General features: G+C 36.9%; 5 protein-coding genes across 8 annotated transcripts; 2 read left to right on the top strand and 3 right to left on the bottom strand.

The window, feature by feature from the left end:
- LOC104712336 (CDPK-related kinase 7-like) lies at window positions 49-4,100 on the top strand. Of its 2 annotated transcripts, XM_010429213.2 has the most exons (11): window positions 605-1,108; window positions 1,662-1,792; window positions 1,904-1,945; window positions 2,032-2,140; window positions 2,231-2,309; window positions 2,391-2,687; window positions 2,789-2,901; window positions 2,986-3,093; window positions 3,173-3,235; window positions 3,315-3,482; window positions 3,588-4,100. In XM_010429213.2, the coding sequence occupies exons 1-11, from the start codon at window positions 605-607 to the stop codon at window positions 3,726-3,728; spliced, it is 1,755 nt and encodes a 584-aa protein (XP_010427515.1). In that variant the 3' UTR covers window positions 3,729-4,100. The 2 variants fall into 2 exon arrangements, with proteins under 2 accessions (XP_010427514.1, XP_010427515.1); XM_010429212.2 differs by having other exon boundaries at window positions 49-1,108; window positions 2,231-2,687.
- LOC104712335 lies at window positions 4,306-6,713 on the top strand. The gene is made up of 6 exons (XM_010429211.2): window positions 4,306-4,869; window positions 5,055-5,147; window positions 5,253-5,483; window positions 5,664-5,766; window positions 5,894-6,123; window positions 6,259-6,713. The coding sequence occupies exons 1-6, from the start codon at window positions 4,544-4,546 to the stop codon at window positions 6,485-6,487; spliced, it is 1,212 nt and encodes a 403-aa protein (XP_010427513.1). The 5' UTR covers window positions 4,306-4,543; the 3' UTR covers window positions 6,488-6,713.
- Window positions 6,813-9,491, bottom strand: LOC104712334 (rhomboid-like protein 20). 2 transcript variants are annotated; one of them, XM_010429210.2, is made up of 8 exons: window positions 9,259-9,491; window positions 9,062-9,162; window positions 8,546-8,686; window positions 8,402-8,468; window positions 7,793-7,944; window positions 7,601-7,702; window positions 7,346-7,471; window positions 6,813-7,255 (listed from the first exon to the last, which is right to left on the bottom strand). In XM_010429210.2, exons 1-8 carry the CDS (start codon window positions 9,281-9,283, stop codon window positions 7,088-7,090), a joined length of 882 nt encoding a protein of 293 aa, XP_010427512.1. In that variant the 5' UTR covers window positions 9,284-9,491; the 3' UTR covers window positions 6,813-7,087. The 2 variants fall into 2 exon arrangements, with proteins under 2 accessions (XP_010427512.1, XP_019084905.1); XM_019229360.1 differs by lacking the exons at window positions 9,062-9,162; window positions 9,259-9,491 and adding an exon at window positions 8,756-9,039.
- LOC104712333 (pre-mRNA-splicing factor 38B-like) lies at window positions 9,878-12,651 on the bottom strand. Of its 2 annotated transcripts, none has more exons than XM_010429207.2 (7): window positions 12,448-12,651; window positions 12,184-12,340; window positions 11,210-11,974; window positions 11,050-11,133; window positions 10,706-10,797; window positions 10,519-10,593; window positions 9,878-10,339 (listed from the first exon to the last, which is right to left on the bottom strand). In XM_010429207.2, exons 2-7 carry the CDS (start codon window positions 12,326-12,328, stop codon window positions 9,905-9,907), a joined length of 1,596 nt encoding a protein of 531 aa, XP_010427509.1. In that variant the 5' UTR covers window positions 12,329-12,340; window positions 12,448-12,651; the 3' UTR covers window positions 9,878-9,904. The 2 variants fall into 2 exon arrangements, with proteins under 2 accessions (XP_010427509.1, XP_010427511.1); XM_010429209.2 differs by having other exon boundaries at window positions 10,092-10,308; window positions 12,448-12,648.
- LOC104715732 (L10-interacting MYB domain-containing protein-like) lies at window positions 14,936-16,432 on the bottom strand. The gene is made up of 5 exons (XM_010433113.1): window positions 16,356-16,432; window positions 15,842-15,881; window positions 15,634-15,693; window positions 15,191-15,484; window positions 14,936-15,115 (listed from the first exon to the last, which is right to left on the bottom strand). Exons 1-5 carry the CDS (start codon window positions 16,430-16,432, stop codon window positions 14,936-14,938), a joined length of 651 nt encoding a protein of 216 aa, XP_010431415.1.

Below are 17,912 nucleotides of genomic sequence, written 5' to 3'. Positions count from 1 at the left end.
CCCCACTCTTCCATTATTATTCTCAAAGAAGATTGAAAAATAATATGACTTTTTTTTTTCTTAGCTACTAAACTTACACATTGATCCCATTCAAAACATCTTTTGATTCTCTCTTTCTTTTTTTCCTTGGGTGCTCTTCTTCTGCTAAGCATCTTTCCCTTTTCTTTTAACCCTTGTCTCTCTCTCACTACCTTTATTCTTAGCGCCTTTGCTTTTGTTCCCTTGTCTCTTTTACTTTCCTTCTTCTCAATTCTCATTGGAAGTGAAATTTAGCTTCTTTCCTTCTTCTTCCTTCCCAATATGTATCTTCTCTTTCACTTCTCGTGATTTAGGTTTTGGTTTATCTTATTTGATCTCTATCATCCTCTCTCAATTCCCATGTGTTAGAAAGTGGGATTGCTTTAGCTTTTTTTTTTCTGGGTTTTGTGTCTCCACTCTGTTCCCGGGAGAAATTGTGTCTTTCCCGGGAAGTTGTTTCCTTTGATTTCTGGGTTTGTGTGTTTCTGGAAACTGAATCTATAATTCGACATTGTGTTTGTTGTTTTGTGTGACTGAAAAGCATAAAGTTTCATTCTTTTTGAACTCTCAATTTTGATCTCCATTGATGGGGCTGTGTCATGGTAAACCTATCGAGGAGCACAAATCGAAGAGCCTCCAAATCTCCAATGAAATCGAAGAGACGACGACACCAAGGAATTCATCATCTCAAAAGTCCAAATCTTCAGGCTTTCCGTTTTATAGTCCGAGTCCTTTACCTAGTCTCTTCAAAACCTCACCTGCTGTGTCCTCCTCCTCCTCGAGCGTGAGTTCCACGCCACTTCGTTTCTTCAAGCGGCCTTTCCCACCTCCGTCACCAGCTAAGCACATACGGGCTCTTCTCGCGCGTCGTCACGGTTCCGTTAAGCCCAATGAAGCTTCGATCCCTGAAGGTAGTGAGTGTGAGGTTGGTCTTGACAAGAAATTTGGATTTTCCAAGCAGTTTGCTTCACACTATGAGATTGACGGTGAGGTGGGTAGAGGGCATTTTGGGTATACTTGCTCTGCTAAGGGGAGAAAAGGTAGCTTGAAAGGTCAAGATGTGGCTGTCAAAGTTATTCCCAAATCAAAGGTTATCTCTCTCTACTTTGCTTTTCGTCCCTTTCAATATATATGATCATGCCGTAGGTTCCACATGTTATTTGCCATATGTAGTTCTTAGGCTTAGCTGGAACGGTGACTTGTGCAATTTATTTGGGAAATTTTGGCTAATATTATTTCCTCAGACACATTTTGTTTGGTTGGTGTTTGAATTATGTGAAGTTAAGGTGTGTGGTATCAGCTCAGTAGCTAGGTTTACTTTTTACATTGTTCTTATTTGGTAAGATCTATGAGCTACTGAGTAGCTTCATCAACCACCATTGGATAATAGATTGCTAGGTGATTGGAGTTTTAAGTTGTCTGCATTTATGCATTGTAGAAGTGTAACATTTGAATTGTTTATTTGTTGGTTGGATTTTGAATGTGTGAGTTGTCAGAGCGTGAATAAAATAACAGAGTTTCTTGAGTGATGCTAATAAACCAATTCTCTCCCTGAGCTATTTTCTTGATTTACTGCATGATCTGGATACAGTTACAATCAATTGTTTGTGTTCTCTAAATATTGTGGATGCTATTTTTGGTAGATGACAACGGCAATTGCAATCGAGGATGTTAGAAGAGAAGTGAAGATATTGCGGGCTTTGACTGGTCACAAAAACCTAATCCAGTTCTATGATGCTTTTGAAGATGATGAAAATGTTTACATTGTTATGGAGTAAGTAAAGTTACTTCACTAAATTCTTATTTTCCATGCTTTTGCAGAATCATTTTCAATTGAATGATCGATCACAGTAGCTAATCTATTTTCTTCCTCTCCTGTGGTTAGATTATGCCAAGGCGGTGAACTCTTGGACAAAATACTTCAAAGGTAACTGCTACATCACACATGATTCTATCTCGTCTCTATTGTATCATGCTCTGACTGGTTGAGTTTTTTTTGTTTGGACTTATCAGGGGAGGTAAATACTCAGAAGAAGATGCTAAAAAAGTAATGGTTCAGATTCTTAGTGTAGTAGCTTACTGTCATCTTCAAGGCGTGGTTCACCGTGACCTCAAACCCGAGGTTAATAACCGTTTTGTTTTGGTTTTCAGATTGTTCTCTCTCTCATCCTTAACTAATCTTTACTTTGTTCGTTTTTTTTTTCATTTACAGAATTTTCTCTTCGCTACAAAGGATGAGTCTTCTCCTCTAAAAGCCATTGATTTTGGTCTCTCCGACTATGTCAGGCCAGGTAAGAGATTTGTAAGGTTCCTTCTTTTTGAAGCTTGTCGCAATGGTAGATGGAAAGCTGATTGTTTTACTCTTTCTGCAGATGAGAGGTTGAATGACATTGTCGGAAGTGCTTATTATGTAGCTCCTGAAGTTTTACACCGTACATATGGAACCGAGGCAGATATGTGGAGTATTGGAGTGATTGCTTACATACTTCTCTGTGGTAGCCGTCCCTTTTGGGCCCGTTCTGAATCTGGAATCTTCCGAGCTGTTCTTAAAGCAGAACCCAATTTTGAAGAAGCTCCTTGGCCATCTCTTTCAGCTGACGCTGTAGATTTTGTGAAACGTTTGTTAAACAAAGATTACCGTAAGAGACTAACTGCTGCACAGGCTTTGTGTAAGTCTTTATGTATCCAACTTGATGCTTCTATTTCGATTATATTAATTATATTGTTCTACTTTTAAACATATATGTGAACAATTTGTCTTATATCTCAGGCCATCCTTGGCTGGTTGGCTCGCATGAGTTGAAGATACCATCTGATATGATAATTTACAAGCTCGTAAAAGTATACATAATGTCGTCTTCTTTGAGAAAGTCAGCTTTAGCGGTGAGTTGGGTTATTGAGCAGTTACCATTGATCCTCAGGTCGTATGGATGAATAAGTTGCTAATGGTTATATTCCTGGTTACAGGCTCTTGCCAAAACGTTAACTGTAGCGCAGCTGACTTATTTGCAAGAGCAGTTTAATTTGTTGGGACCAAGCAAAAATGGATATATCTCGATGCAGAATTACAAAACAGTGAGCTTCTAATTCATGCGTACGTCTCTTCTTCATTTTAGTATCTTTATGTTTTCTTACTATGTGATTAAAATTGCAGGCAATCTTGAAGAGCTCGACAGAGGCTACGAAGGATTCACGAGTCTTGGATTTTGCACACATGGTAAGGCAATAAGGACTAAGTTAAATTCAGTATGTTTAGTGGGTTAAGATGGTGATAAAATTATATTTTTGGATTGCAGATAAGTTGTCTTCAGTACAAGAAACTAGACTTTGAAGAGTTTTGCGCTTCAGCTTTAAGTGTTTATCAGCTAGAAGCAATGGAAACTTGGGAGCAACATGCACGCCGTGCATATGAATTGTTTGAGAAGGATGGGAACAGAGTCATCATGATCGAAGAACTTGCTTCGGTATAAAAATCTCCCCTTTTCTGATCCTCCTAGAAAAAATGTGATATTACAGGTGTCTTCGGCTGGTGATTGATGCGTTTTTTGGCAAATGTATTTCATTAACAGGAACTCGGACTCGGTCCATCAGTACCTGTTCAGGTTGTTCTTCAGGATTGGATAAGGCATTCTGATGGGAAGCTAAGTTTCTTGGGTTTTGTCAGACTCTTACACGGCGTATCCTCTCGGACGTTGCAGAAAGCCGCGTAGAGAAGCTTCTTTCTTTCACCTATACAATTAGTTCCCGTTGGATCTAAAAAGGACCTGCCTTTAGGACAGTAACCTTACACCAAGTCCAAAATGATTAATGACCTTACGGTAACCCAACCCGAGCGAAACTCAGTGATCAAACACGACTGTTGCAAAGCTACCACATTTGTCAGATGAAGTTGCATCCTCTTCCTCTTGTTAGTCCTATATTTTTTTCTTTGTTTCGGTTAAGATTTGAGTCTTTTAAGATATAAGAATGGTGTTGATTGAGATAAAGAGGATTGTACAAAAGAAAAAAAACAATTCCATAACTCCTCTAAAGTGTTTCCTTTTCTACTTCATTGTTCTAGTTTTTAATAAGAACACACCTCAGTTCATACCTTACCAAAGTACTTATCTTTGCTTGTTACCATCAAAATCTCTCAGAAGTCAGAAATTTGGAATTTTTAATATTGAACTAAAAGATTGGTTTACCAGATAAACCGAGTCTATTGGGACACACAAAACTGTTCCGATTTCAATTCGAACCCGAATTGATTAAACCGGTTTGCTCAGGCGTTGTGCGGCGAACTTCACGTGTCGAGAGCTCGAGACAGTCTTTTGATGGCAGCCAAAGCCGAGAAACATTTTCTCAGCCATCTCTCGATCAGCAGCTCAAACGAATGTTGGTATCCGCGACGGCCACGCCACTTCTGTCTGCTGCCGGAGGCTCTCACGTGACCGTTCTTCAGATCGGATCTTCTGTGTTTAACCGTCGACGAGGACTCTTCTACTTCTTCTTGTTCGTTCGCATTGTTCAGTCTTGAACACTTTAAATGGCGACAATGAGCAAAGCTCAAAGGACCAAACCCACTCCTGGATCTCAGCGTCTTGTTCTGTTATGTATAGCTGTGTTCGCATCCCTCCTCCTGCTCTCTTCTGTGATCTCCACCGGAAAATTGGGATTGCCGTATCAACAAACCCTAATAGATTATTTCGTGTGGTCACCTCGTGGTAAGAGACAGCATACGTTGTCTGAGAAGTACTTGTATTGGGGACACAGAATCGATTGTCCTGGCAAAAACTGCGAGACCTGTGCTGGCTTGGGTCACCAGGAATCTAGTCTCAGGTGTGCACTTGAAGAAGCCATGTTTCTTAACAGGTAACTCAAATTTAGCTGTCGAAATTGTCAAAATTTTGAACTTTTTCTGATAAAGAGTTCTACTTTGCTGAATTCAGTGAGATCAAAGTTGAGTTCTTTTTAGCCTTTCTAAGGAAAAGGCTGAAGCTTTATGGAGATGAGATTAGTGTAGGATGACATGATTAATTCAATGTTTTTGTGTGCAGGACCTTTGCAATGCCTTCTGGAATGTGCATCAATCCAATTCATAATAAGAAAGGTATACTCAATCGATCCGATAACAAAACTACTGAGGAAGGGTGAGTTCTGTAACCCGCTTGATTTGTTTGTTCGTCTATTTCAACCTTGGGGGTTGTGTTTAGTTGTCTGTATCTTAACAAAAGGGTTGCTTTTGGATTTATTAGTTGGGTAGGGAGCTCTTGTGCAATGGACTCCTTGTATGATATTGACCTCATATCTGAGAAGATACCTGTTATATTGGACAACTCCAAAACTTGGCATATTGTTCTCTCCACAAGTATGAGGTTGGAAGAAAGAGGGATCGCGCATGTTCGTGGAGTCACTCGACACAGGCTAACAGAGAGTCACTACTCAAATCTCTTGATCATTAATCGAACCGCAAGTCCTCTTGCATGGTACTCACTTCCTCTATTCTTTTTGTTTTTATGGGAATTGAATCTTTGAGATCAGATCATGATCAAGCTGATGAAATTGTGTTTAAAGTCAATTCATTGTTCATCAATTTTCTTATTCTCGTCTAAGTTTGTTGTAATCCCCTTTTAACTCCTTTGAGATTGTTGATCATTTGGGTGTAGGTTCGTTGAGTGCAAAGACAGAAGCAATCGTAGCGCTGTCATGCTTCCTTATTCTTTTCTCCCTAATATGGCAGCTTCAAATTTGAGAAACGCTGCAGAGAAGGTATAATGCAAGATATTCATGTTTTTGTCTGACGGATCTCTTGCAAACTAAGCTTACTGAACAGTTTTTGTTTACTCTGCATCTTGTAAAGCCTTTAAGCTTGAATAAGTTTTTGGTGTTATTACAGATAAAAGCACAACTTAGTGATTATGATGCCATCCACGTTCGTCGAGGGGACAAACTAAAAACCAGAAAAGATAGATTTGGAGTTGAAAGGATTCAGTTTCCTCATCTAGACAGAGATACTCGCCCGGAATTTATCCTTCGTAGGATAGAGAAGCGGATCCCACGAGGGAGGACACTTTTTATTGGTTCTAATGAGAGAACGCCTGGTTTTTTTTCTCCTCTCGCCGTCAGGTACATTACTCTTTATCTGATCCTTGCAAAGTCTTCCACGACTCAGTTTTTAGATGTTTCGTTTAAGGTGTGCAAGCTTATACATATATACCTAGGCTCATTTGTGAAATGTCGTCGGATTTGCTTATACTGCAGGTACAAACTGGCTTATTCATCGAATTTCAGCGAGATTTTGGATCCTATAATCAAGAATAATTACCAGTTATTCATGGTGGAAAGACTGGTAATGATGGGAGCCAAAACATACTTCAAAACTTTTAAAGAGTACGAAACGGATCTCACCTTAACTGATGATCCCAAAAAGAACAAGAACTGGGAAATACCAGTGTACACCATGGATGAAAGAAAAGAAGAAGCGAGCTAAAGTTTGTGCCCAAAGTGGTTCCAGACGCAGTATTATCACTTCCCAAGTACTTGTAGTTAAAGGCTAAATCATTGTATGTGTAAATGCATTAAGATCTGTGTTTTTTGAGTCTCGAAGTTACTGATATATAATCTAGTTTTATCACTTCCCGCGTTCTTTTGTAGTCAAAAGCTAAAATCATTGTATGTGAAAACAAGAAGAGAGTAATAGAGGTTTTTCGTGCTTCCTAGCAGTTTTGAGTAAATGCATTAAGATCTGTGTTTTTTTTAAATCTTGAAGTTACAGAGAGAGCTAAAATCATTTGTATGTGAAAACAAGAAGAGAGTAATAAAGGTTTTTGTGCTAGTATTGAGTATATGCATGAAGTTACAGAGTGATAAGTTTCTCAGTATTCCTCTTAACTTGCAAATTTGTACTACATAACCTATGCAATTTCCTACACTACAAACGCAAAATAAGGTTTGGTCAGATCTTTGGCCGGATCATATATGCTGAGACATGTTGGCTCCAAAGGTTGGTCCAATGACAGCCGAAGAATTCATCACTGTGTTGTTTCTGAAACTGGAATTAACAATGTCTCTGGTTCTTCCCAATTTTGAATTAGTGGGATTGTGCTTCGAGAAGGATGTTTGTGGCAGAGTTAACATCATTTCTGGCATGCATGAGCGCCTGTCTTGCTGCGTTTCTGTCAAAGCCCATTGATACCAATGTAGCTATGGCTTCCTCAGATGGCTCCACACTTGACGTCACTGGAGCTGGCTGAGATCTCTGAAAACAAAGAAACGTTTTAGCTGATACAAAGAGTTTGGTTAGAAGGCAAAACGAATGTTACTGAGAAAATTTAAGGATGAGACCCACCTCTGCTCGGCGCACTGTGTTTGGTGATATAGTCCCAACGACGCTCCTGCTTGGTGCTGGAGGAGGAGAGTTACTGAAGGAGGGAAAAGAAAGCCGGGAAATGAACGAAGCCACAAACTCGGGGAACTGTGATGTGTTGAGACATAAATTTAAGGTTACTCTAGTGACATAGAAAGCTAAGAAGCCAACATCTCTCACAGAGAGATAAATAACGATGTGTTTGTTTCTACGAAAAAGGTTAGATTGGTATATAACCTTTGCCTTGCGGATGCCAAGGATGTTCAAACGATACAAGGAACCGGCAATTATGCCGCAAATTCCAGGAAAGATGGATCTTTTCCAAGAAGATAGTAAAAGCTTCAAAAACAATCCAAGAAGATTATCAGACTGATACTATAAACGAACAAGAACAGCAGATAGTTACATTAAACCTATGGTATTGTTTACCTGAACTCCTGCAAGATATATGAATGACTTATCAGAGAAGTTGACACCAAATACGCGAAATCTCGTTGAAACAGGAATGTCCAAGTAGAAGGGTATAAACGAAGCAAATATCAGGCCGTATGGTCCAGAGGTGAGTAAGTTTGTGGTGGTATCTGGAAAAAGAAACAACAGATAGTTACCTTAATAATAGATACAAGGTCAACATATTCCTTAGTGAAGTTAAGTTAAGTTTTACAATGCATAAAATCTATAGCAGACGCGCCAGGAAAAAAAAAACATAATCTAAATCCTGCAGCAGGTGAAAATCCAGTAAACGATCTTCATGAGAATTAGAGCAAAGAAAAAACCAGGATGGATATGGAAATTAATTAAGATGTCACAGTGATCCAAACATAATTCATAAGCTCCTATCTATCTCATATTCAGAGCACCTCATCCTTCCGTGTGCAATTTTCCCTTCATAGTTTTTGCAGGAATGGTAAAGAAGCAAATTTACAAACCAACAACCAAACTCTTCATTGTAAGATTGGTGCCACTGTTACAGATCCTAACTAATAAGCAAAAGACGTAGACTTTGAAGAGGCTGTCCTGAAATAGAGTGATGGTTACCTTTAAGCAGTGATAACAAAAAGACCTCAAGTAGTAGAGATACACTCCCTGAGAACAAGAGAAAAACCTGCAGCAGCAACACTACTATCTCATTAACCTTTTGTTATACCAAACAAAGAGAGTTGAGCTACAAGCATCACTAACCGAGTACTTATTTGAGCCAATCTGTCTCTCAAAAACTCGGAAGTAGTAAAGCAAATACAATCCAAACATCAATTCCGGTGTAGAGGAGAAGGCAAAAGTCGACATGATTAACTTCCATATCCGGAACTTCTCAAAAATATCCTGCAACGAGTTTGGAAGAAGGTGGTTATAAAGACACATTGTAATCTTGAGTTGAGATATTAGATTTACATTAGCAACTACAGATAACTTCGGATCCTGAACTGGGAAGCTATGATCAAACATCTTTCAGCTGTAAGGTTACTGGCAAACACAATAAGATAATAAGATGCAAGCTATCGAACTACATCAAAACAGTAAGGCAAATCATCATTATTAAGCACCACACGGCTAAAGTATAATCAAAGTGTCAAAATCATCATTATTGTTCGAGAATGTCAAAATCGAACAAATCGGGGGTACCTAGTCCACCCAGCAAATCCTAAAGTAAAACTCCATAAACAAAATCTAAAACCTAAGTAAATAAATCACGAATACCTGGTAAGACAAACCGAGCTTGGACGAACGACCTTGGATCCCGAAGAAGACAGTGAAAAGAGCACTCGTGATGACGAAGGCTTTCGTGACCGGAGCATTATCTACAACATCGAACAAAAACTCAGAAATCGACATTAAAAGAGCACCACGAGAGAAGAAACTGATGATCAAGCGGCGATGGCAGGACGAATACGTACGGAAACCGGAAGGACCGCCGTTCATCTTCGCCGGGCGACGAAGAAACAAATCGGTGAGCAAAATCAATCAATTTGAGATTTTCGAGATCGATGCAACAACAACAAACAACAACCTTTTGATCTTCTTTCTCTCTATTTCTTTCGGAGAAGCAAATTCAATTAACTTCAGATATTAAAAACATCAAAATTCAGAAAATATGATAAAATCATTATTTCAATTTTCACTTTTTTAGTTGGCAAAATTTTGACAACTCTTATTTGACCAATTAATTAGTTAAAAAAAAAAAACTCTATTAGAAGAGTCCAGAATATTTCTTCGGNAAAAAAAAAAAAAAAAAAAAAAAAAAAAAAAAAAAAAAAAAAAAAAAAAAAAAAAAAAAAAAAAGAGGAATTACAGTGATGTAAGTTGCATGTAAATTACTCGTCAGTTTAATTAGGGTAACACACTACATATGTATAAAATTTCCATTTTGTGTGATTATTTAGAGAGTCAAGAAGAAGAAAATGCAATCTTTGTTTGATATCCAACTGATCGAGGTTACATTTGAAGTGTTTTTAAATAGTTTAGTTGTTGATTTTTTTTTTTCAATTTGGCAAGTTAACTCGAGAGCTTCACATGAATCTGAACCTCTAATTGTATCGTTTATTAAATTAAATGATAAAAACTTGTTTGATTTTGAGTACAGGAAAAAAACTTGTACGACAAAAAAGGTAGAGAATATGCGTTGGTGAAAAAAGATTTTAAACTCAAAATCAAAAGCTGGAGACTGAACTTAATTCTTACACACATGGCGATATCCATAGCTAAGGGCTTCAACAAGAGTAGTAGAGTACAACAAAAAGGAGATACCAGAAGATTCCTTCTGAGGAGAAAAGAGTACGAGAATAGTTTACCAAAGAGGTTCAAAGACCTAACCCTACGGTTCGTCCATCTCTCCTCCTTAATCCCGCTGTGTACTGCTTCTCTAAATCCATCTGCAACTCTTTCTGCTTCTCCACCTCCACTTCGCTTAGGTTCTGCTCTTGGTTTACCGTACTCGCTTTCACACCCTACAATGATGCACCAACGCAACCTCAGACTCTGAAAATGTGTTAGTATTACTTTATACACAGCCATATTCTATGCAAATGTTCTTTTTTATATATCTATGAAACTTTGCAAAATTCTGGAATCATGCCCTATATCATGATCATCACTGAGGTACGAAGACAATCAAAGGAAGCAAAACATTTAAGTAGGGAAGGAAGGATGAGATTTACCATAAGTTTGTTGAACTTTTCTTGTCGTTCAGGGTCACCAATTAGCGCACTAGCACTATCCCAACGATGAGCAGTCTGGTTCGAAGGAAAATAAGCAAAAGTAGAATCACAAGAAAATTTGTGAGTTTACGGTTTATATCACTACATTTGTATTTACATATCCAAGGGTAATCATTCATTATGATACCTCTTCTGCTGCTGTGCTTTTCTTCTTTCCCCACAATAACTTCTTCTTTTGATCTGTTGTCAGGTAACCCGTTCCAACAAGGTTTTTGTTCACTGGATCCATCGACGAAAACAGTAAGGTAAGAACTAGGGATAAGCAGACATGAGTAGGCTTTTGTGTAAGCATTTTCAATTGGAATACAATGTTAACGAGCTATATAGGATGTCACATAACTTTCAATTAACTATTTTCAGATAGCAAGATCATGAGTATACAAAAGCAAGGACAAGTCAAATCCGCAAGGAAGTCAAAGAAATGAAGAGAAAACCCCTAGAAGATTTAGAATAGCATCATAACAGTATTACCTAATTCAGCAGCCTGCATAGCTGCAACTTTGGCAGCATCAACATCACCAGGGGAAGGCGTTATGATTGATGTCTGCTTCTCTTCTGCGGTAGCACTATAACTTTAGAACAAGGAGGAATACAACACAGAAAGAAAATATTTTAAATTTAAGAGTCTAACCATTACTACTGCCATGAGTAAACTTCTCTGAACTGAACCCCTTCAGTTTCTTAGAATGCGTATCCCGATTCTCAGTTGCCAAACATTTCCCATCAGGACGGTCTCTTGGAGATTTGACATGAACACCCTTCTCCCTGCTAATCTCAGGGTTGTCATGTTCCTTTCTTTCATCACGGGAACGACGGTCACCAAAACTCCAGCGGGAGTCTCTTTTCTCGTCTTGAAGATCTCTTCCCCGCACGAAACCCTTCTCTCTTTTCTCTTCTTGCAATTCTCTCCCCCGCACGAAACCCTTATCTCTTTTCTCTTCTTCCAATTCTCTCCCCCGCACGAAACCCTTCTCTTTATCATCCACTCTTGAGTCTGCGTATCTCCAACGAGATGACAAATCTTCAACTTTATCGTTGCTATTGCCTCTATATCCAGAGTTGCTATACTTATGAAGAGAATGTCTGTGTGAATCATTTCTTGACCTGCTATGTTCAGTCTCTACTCCTGTACGGTCAATAAGACGGCCACCCCTTGAATCACGGCTAGACCGAGGTGCATCCCGCTCATATCTGCTGTACTCCTCACGCTTAGAACCATAGTTATCATCATCCCTAGAGTACCTCTCATCTCTGTGTGAATCACCTCTACCATAGCGACTGCGATCAGATTCACGCCTATCCTCTTTCCACGAATGAACTGGTTCAGAAACTTTCCTAATATCTCCTTTAGAATGCTTCGAATTAGAACTCTGATTCTGACTACGTTCAGGACTTCCTACAAAAAAAGAACCAACAATTCTAAACTGAGCTACGGCTAGAGCTGATAGAGGAAACACAACGAAACGGCCACTAAGATGCACAATTACATGATTCAATCAAAAACGAGAACTCCTAATCATCACCTAAAATACTATAACGAATCAAATACACTAGAATTGAAGACTATAATAAGCAATTGGGAAAATTTTGGAGATACGAACTAACCATCAGATGAAGAAGAGCCATCGTCAGCTAAAGCTCGGCGGCGATATTTTCTACTAGCCCCGTCATTAGAAGGCTTTCGAAAAGCAGCCGTCGTGTCACCATCACCATCATCATGATGCGGAGGTGAATTCAGTTCTGTATCCATTGAGCTTTACACCTGAAAAAATACAATTGAAGAGAGAAAATTAGTAATTGGCTTCAATGAAAAAAAAGGAACAAGACTGAGACCGTAACTTCGAAATTCGAAAGGATGTTTTTGCTCACCACCGGAGAAATTTTGCAGCAGAATTCACAAGATTGGGAGATCGAATCGAACAAAACGAGAAGATAGGATTCCGAATATTTCAACACTCTTTCAATTTACCAGTGAAATTTGATCGATATCTCTCCACAAAAGATCACTCTATTTTCCTGGGAAAACAAAAAGAGTTTAGGGTTCGAAGAGGGAAGATATCCCCATTTTTCCTCCGTGCGATTTACAATCAGATCGGTGAGACTTAATGGGCCTATAAAGCCCATTTATAAGCCTTTCATGGGCTGGTTTTACCCTTAACTTTGGGATATATACTAATCTTTCAATCAGTTGACCAACATGATGAGTTGATTTATGAAATTAAAAACATTGCTATCGTGTAATACTATAATATTTGGACCGGGAAAATGGCCAAACTCAACTCCAACTATTTGTCAAACGTTTTTTCATACCTAAACTGTGCTGAGTCAGACGGCATGTAGCGTTCACGTGGTACTGGCACTTACCAAAACTAAGTCGTTTTAGTCATTTTTAGGTGTGTTGTGGTAAGAAACAAAGCATTTGACAAAAAATGGGGTATTGAAGTCCGTTTTCGGGTGTGTTGCAGACTTCATTTTTGGTAATTTCTTGCTACAATACACCTAAAAACAACCAAAACGATATAGTTTTGGTAAGTCCTAGTACTATGTGGATATCACAGATCGTTCGACTCAATATTATTAAATTCAGACTTAACACTGTTTGAACAGATGTTCAAATTACAATATTTTATATAGTTTAAATAGCAAATTTAAAATTTAATACAGTTTAGGTTGTTATTTACAGCATGTTGAAGTTTATGTATGAGAAAGCGTTGGGCAAGTAGTTGGAATTGATTTTGGCTGTTTCCCGCACCACCGAGTTTGACTCCTTTCGTAGACTTTTTTAATACTCGACATGCTTGCTTGTATTGGCCCAAAATGAGAACTCTTTTTTTTTGTTAAAACATGATAAGGAAGCTGTTCGTTTCGTGATCTAGACGCAATATCTGGATGTAGTATCTAGACACAGTATCTAGACGCAGCATCCAGATATTGTTCGTTTGCGTTTTTGGTTTAGTTCATCCAGAAATTGTATCTGGAACAAACTTTGTTTGTTTTGTAATCTGGTTTAGATATCTGAATGCAATACATGAAAATGACCAAAATACCCTTCATTTTGTAGGTTATTAGTTTTAGTGAATTTGGTTATGTTTATAGCTAAATAATTTTCACATTAAATTTAAATATACATCTAATAAATATTTAAAAATGAAATCATCTTTTATAACTTAAAAATACACTATAAATAATATTTTGGTTATATCAATTAACATTAAATATGTATTTTCTAAAATAACACAAAACACATTATATTTAAAATATTTTGGTTATGTTTAATCAACATCTAGAATCTTATAATAATCATTCAAAACAAACAGAATTCAAAATTAAACAAACACAGCAGATTATGTTTGCAATTAATTTTAAACAAAAATAGAGTGTGCTATCAATTTGAAAAATAAGTGTCCACTTCTCTCAATGTTCCATGGTTCCCCTGCAACAATCACAACTCATGTCTATGGACCCATGAGTGATGATCCTCCTCCTTGAGACAAGAGTGCCATGGTTCCCCTGCAACAATCAGAACTCATCATAAGCCATCAATTAGACATTAACAAACAAAACAAACACAAGAATCATTGAAAGGAGTGTCGTACCATAGTCTTTTGTGAAACTGTTGTGATCAGTGTTCTAAAATGCGGCCTACGCGGATGCCTAGGCGGCGGTTATACGCTATGCGGTGACCGAGCGTCTCGAATTTTAGCTATGCGGTAATTTAGGCGGTTTTAAATAATTCGGACGCCTAATAGCGTTTAGGCGGACATTATGCGGTCTACGCGGACGCCTGTACGGATTCTAGACGGTATGTTGACTAAAATAGTAAAAAATACTGTAATTAAATATTTTTTTAAATAATATTTTTGTTTCTAATAAATATTATAATTAGCCTCTAAAGTCTAAACTTATGAAATTTAATTTGGTTCCAAAGTAAATATAAACTTACATTTTGTCAATTTTACAAGTTTTTGAATCGATTATGTTTTTTTTTTTTAAAATGTGAGATTATTATAGATTCTAAACTATTTTGATAGATAAGAGTTTATTGAATATAATATTTGATACTATATTTTTGTTTTATGTTTTCTAAAATTAAAGTGTATAACTTTTCATCCTATATATATATATATATTATTTTTATATAAATATATATTCATATATCTAAAATATATAATTCGCCTACATTCCGCTTAGGCACCCGCATATACGGCTAGGCGCTAGGCGTTTATCCACCGCGTAGCAACCGCATAGCGCGTTTTAGAACACTGGTTGTGATGCTAATACGGAAGTTGAAGTCCTCTTCCTATCTTTTCAGTTATAACATCACGTAGAGTCTCCATTGCTCTATCACCAGTAGGAATCACGTAGATTCAGATGCAGCCTCATCTTCATCTAACATCATGTTGTTGTCTAAATGGCTTTCACCCTGTTGAGCACTCCAACCCTCGGCTCCAGTTATATGAATTGACCCTAACATTTGTTCCATTAAATCAGCGTTTGGCATTGGTTTATCCTTTATCTTTCTAGCTCCAGGCCACTCCTAAAATAAAAAGGATACTTAATAAACTAGAGACCACAGAAGAAGAAAACAAATTCTAAAGAGGAAGCTATATACCTTATAACGCTCATCCCACCAATCATCACTCATGTCTATGGACCCATTGGGATGATAGCTCATTCCAGTTCTATGAGTTAATTTCTTAAAACCTGAGTATTGCTTCTTACAAGTATTAAACTTGTTCCTAAATTTTATCCAAGTATGCTTCTCTCCAAATGTATCATAGAACTTGGATATAATCGTTTGTCTCCCTACTTCATTCACTATGTGTTTTCTTATATTGCCTTTTAGATTCTCTTCAAGTCGAAGTTCAAGGTACAACCGGGTTTCTTCATCACTCCATATTAGATTCTAGAAACACATAAAGCAAACAACACAGCTCATAAAGCAAACGAAGATTTATGCACTCTCAATGGCATCAACACAGCTCATAAAGCAAACAAAGATTTATGCACTCTCAATGGCAAACAAACGAATACTTATAAGCAAAGCCATATTACTTGGCCAGTAACTAGACTAAGCGACACTTCAACAACAAGCAAAGCAAACAGGTAATCAAACTAAACAGAAGAAAACACAGCTAAGCTAGTAAGAGGGAATGCAGATAGAACCATAAAAAGCAAGGGCAGAAACAAAATAAATCAGATCACAAATCACAAATCACAAATCACAAACATAAGTAGCAGAGAAGTAGAAGATGATACTTACATCAGTGCCTGGTATAGATGTCATAATTTTCTCCTTGTGTCTGCGATTAAAAAAAAGTAAACCTTAGAACAGAACCTTTGCTCATATAAAACTAGAATAGCGAGACTACAGAACCTTTGCTCATATAAAAATTTAACAACCCATTTCAATAGAAGAGACTATAAAACCTTTGCTCTCTCACCCTTGCTCTCTTATATACAACATCATTCTACTAAAAAAACCCACAGAGAAACCACAAAAGATATTGAACAGATTCATTCACAAAACCAACATAAAACGTAAAGTCACAAAACCACAAACGTAAATGTAACCACAAACGTAAAGTCACAGAACCAATATAAAACATGACAGAGAGATCCACTCAAATCAAAAACTAAAAGCTCACTAAAAGCTCACTTATTTCCCCAAATCTCAACTAAAAGTTGAAATATACAAGTTGGAATCCATCGCTAACAAAGAGAAGAACACAACTAAAAGAGATCGTTGAAAGGATGAAGGATTTAAAAAGTCTTACCTCTTGAATTCAAAGAAGCAAGCGACGACGATGAGATGTTTCAGTGGGAGCAACTCAATGAAAGATGTTTCGTTCATTTTCCAAGACGAGAAGTACAAGGAGGAGAGAAAGCCCAATTCGTTACAGGTGCTATGGAGAAGGAGAAGAGGAGAGGAGCGTTGAGAATCGTCGGAGATCCATCAGAGCTTCTCCAATGGTGGCTGAAGAATTAGGGATTTTAGCGTTAGGGATATTAGAATTTTAGAGATATGTTTGTAATTGTTTGATAAAAATAAGGGTATATTGGACTTTTAATATATTTGGATGAGTTTACTGTAGTCAAACTCTCATTTTATACTCATCCAGAAATTCTAATTTTTTTGGATGAGATTTTAAAATGTATCCAGAAACTGTATCTGGATGAGTTTATAATTGATACTAAACGAACAAAAAACTGTATCTGCATCTAGATACTGCATCTAGCACACGAAACGAACAGCACTAAGGTTATCAGCAATAAATTGCCATCTCTTCATGATAACACATTTGTCCATCTATCATTGGCGTGTGTGTCCAATGTCATCGCCAAATAAATGGGAATATTTTGTTATTTATGACTTAATAAATTTTTGCTGGACCATGTTCTTTTATGATAAGAATTTTTCTTGCAAATAATGCAGGATCGGCGCAGACCTCAATTTTAATCTAAAGTGACTTAGTTCCGCCAGTGTATAACACAAAGAGAGTAAGATTTTTAATGAATGTTGGGAATAAATTGGATTAACCAATTAACGGTTTAATTTTCTTAATTTTTAGGATCGATAACAAGTTGTCACAGATCAAATTTATTTGCAAGTAAAAGCTGTATGTAGTTAGTTTTGTGATGATTTTTTTATATATATATGTACTTTTACGACCTATAATTCATGAATAGTAAATAAAAAAATGGTCTAAACCACATCCATTCGAATCCTAAATAGTATTTTTTAGACTATGTTATTGATTTAATACAGTTAAATGTATGTTTAAATTAAGTTGGTGAATAATGAATGTAGATGAGTAGTTTTTTCTCTGTTTAAAAATAATAATAATAAACAACAAATGAGAGTCATAAATCAAAAAAAAATATATATATATATATATATTTATTCTGGTTTTTCTTTTGTGGAGAAGAAGATGAAGGTTTTATAAAATTTTGGATATGAATTTTTAATAGTTGGGTTCCATGCATTTTAGTTAAACTTGATCACTGTGAAATAGATAAGATCTAATTGTTTCTGATAATACCAAAAGAAAAAAAATGGTTGCGTTTGTGTGGCCATATGTGTTCCTTTTAGATAGAGAGATATGTATAAGGAGACTAAAATCTAGCCCATATCAAACAGCTATAGATTTTGTATTCGTCGTAATCATCGCGTATACATGGTTTTGTTGGTATATGAACTTAGTACGATGTTGCTACTTTTTTAAAAATTCAACTTTGTTCTACTAGTTTCTGAAAACGTTCTAGATTATTTGTCTACGTTGAATGTGAACATGATTCTCTTGTTTTTCATGCATGTCTATTTATCATATAAT

The sequence above is a fragment of the Camelina sativa genome, chromosome 9, assembly GCF_000633955.1.
Source record: "Camelina sativa cultivar DH55 chromosome 9, Cs, whole genome shotgun sequence".
In the NCBI taxonomy this organism is placed as follows: domain Eukaryota; kingdom Viridiplantae; phylum Streptophyta; class Magnoliopsida; order Brassicales; family Brassicaceae; genus Camelina; species Camelina sativa.
Note: the sequence above shows the minus strand (reverse complement) of the source record. Positions and strands in the feature narration are given on the sequence as shown.

Bases quoted from the DNA above. Each gene is read 5' to 3' on its own strand.
- LOC104712336 (XM_010429212.2), top strand. From the start codon at position 605: ATGGGGCTGTGTCATGGTAAACCTATCGAGGAGCACAAATCGAAGAGC. The intron at 2,141-2,230 runs GTTAATAACCGT...TTTCATTTACAG, and splicing joins ACCGTGACCTCAAACCCGAG to AATTTTCTCTTCGCTACAAA. The intron at 2,688-2,788 runs GTAAGTCTTTAT...CTTATATCTCAG, and splicing joins AACTGCTGCACAGGCTTTGT to GCCATCCTTGGCTGGTTGGC.
- LOC104712335 (XM_010429211.2), top strand. From the start codon at position 4,544: ATGGCGACAATGAGCAAAGCTCAAAGGACCAAACCCACTCCTGGATCT. The intron at 5,767-5,893 runs GTATAATGCAAG...GTGTTATTACAG, and splicing joins TGAGAAACGCTGCAGAGAAG to ATAAAAGCACAACTTAGTGA. The intron at 6,124-6,258 runs GTACATTACTCT...CTTATACTGCAG, and splicing joins TTTTCTCCTCTCGCCGTCAG to GTACAAACTGGCTTATTCAT.
- LOC104712334 (XM_010429210.2), bottom strand. From the start codon at position 9,283: ATGAACGGCGGTCCTTCCGGTTTCC. The intron at 8,687-9,061 runs GTATTCGTGATT...AACTCGTTGCAG, and splicing joins AGCTCGGTTTGTCTTACCAG to GATATTTTTGAGAAGTTCCG. The intron at 7,472-7,600 runs GTTATATACCAA...AACACATCACAG, and splicing joins TTGGCATCCGCAAGGCAAAG to TTCCCCGAGTTTGTGGCTTC.
- LOC104712333 (XM_010429207.2), bottom strand. From the start codon at position 12,328: ATGGATACAGAACTGAATTCACCTCCGCATCATGATGATGGTGATGGT. The intron at 11,134-11,209 runs GTTAGACTCTTA...GTGCTACCGCAG, and splicing joins TACTCATGGCAGTAGTAATG to AAGAGAAGCAGACATCAATC. The intron at 10,594-10,705 runs GTATCATAATGA...CCTTCGAACCAG, and splicing joins AAAGCACAGCAGCAGAAGAG to ACTGCTCATCGTTGGGATAG.
- LOC104715732 (XM_010433113.1), bottom strand. From the start codon at position 16,432: ATGAACGAAACATCTTTCATTGAGTTGCTCCCACTGAAACATCTCATC. The intron at 15,694-15,841 runs GTAAGTATCATC...TCTTCTGTTTAG, and splicing joins CATCTATACCAGGCACTGAT to TTTGATTACCTGTTTGCTTT. The intron at 15,485-15,633 runs GTAATATGGCTT...ATGTGTTTCTAG, and splicing joins TTAGTCTAGTTACTGGCCAA to AATCTAATATGGAGTGATGA.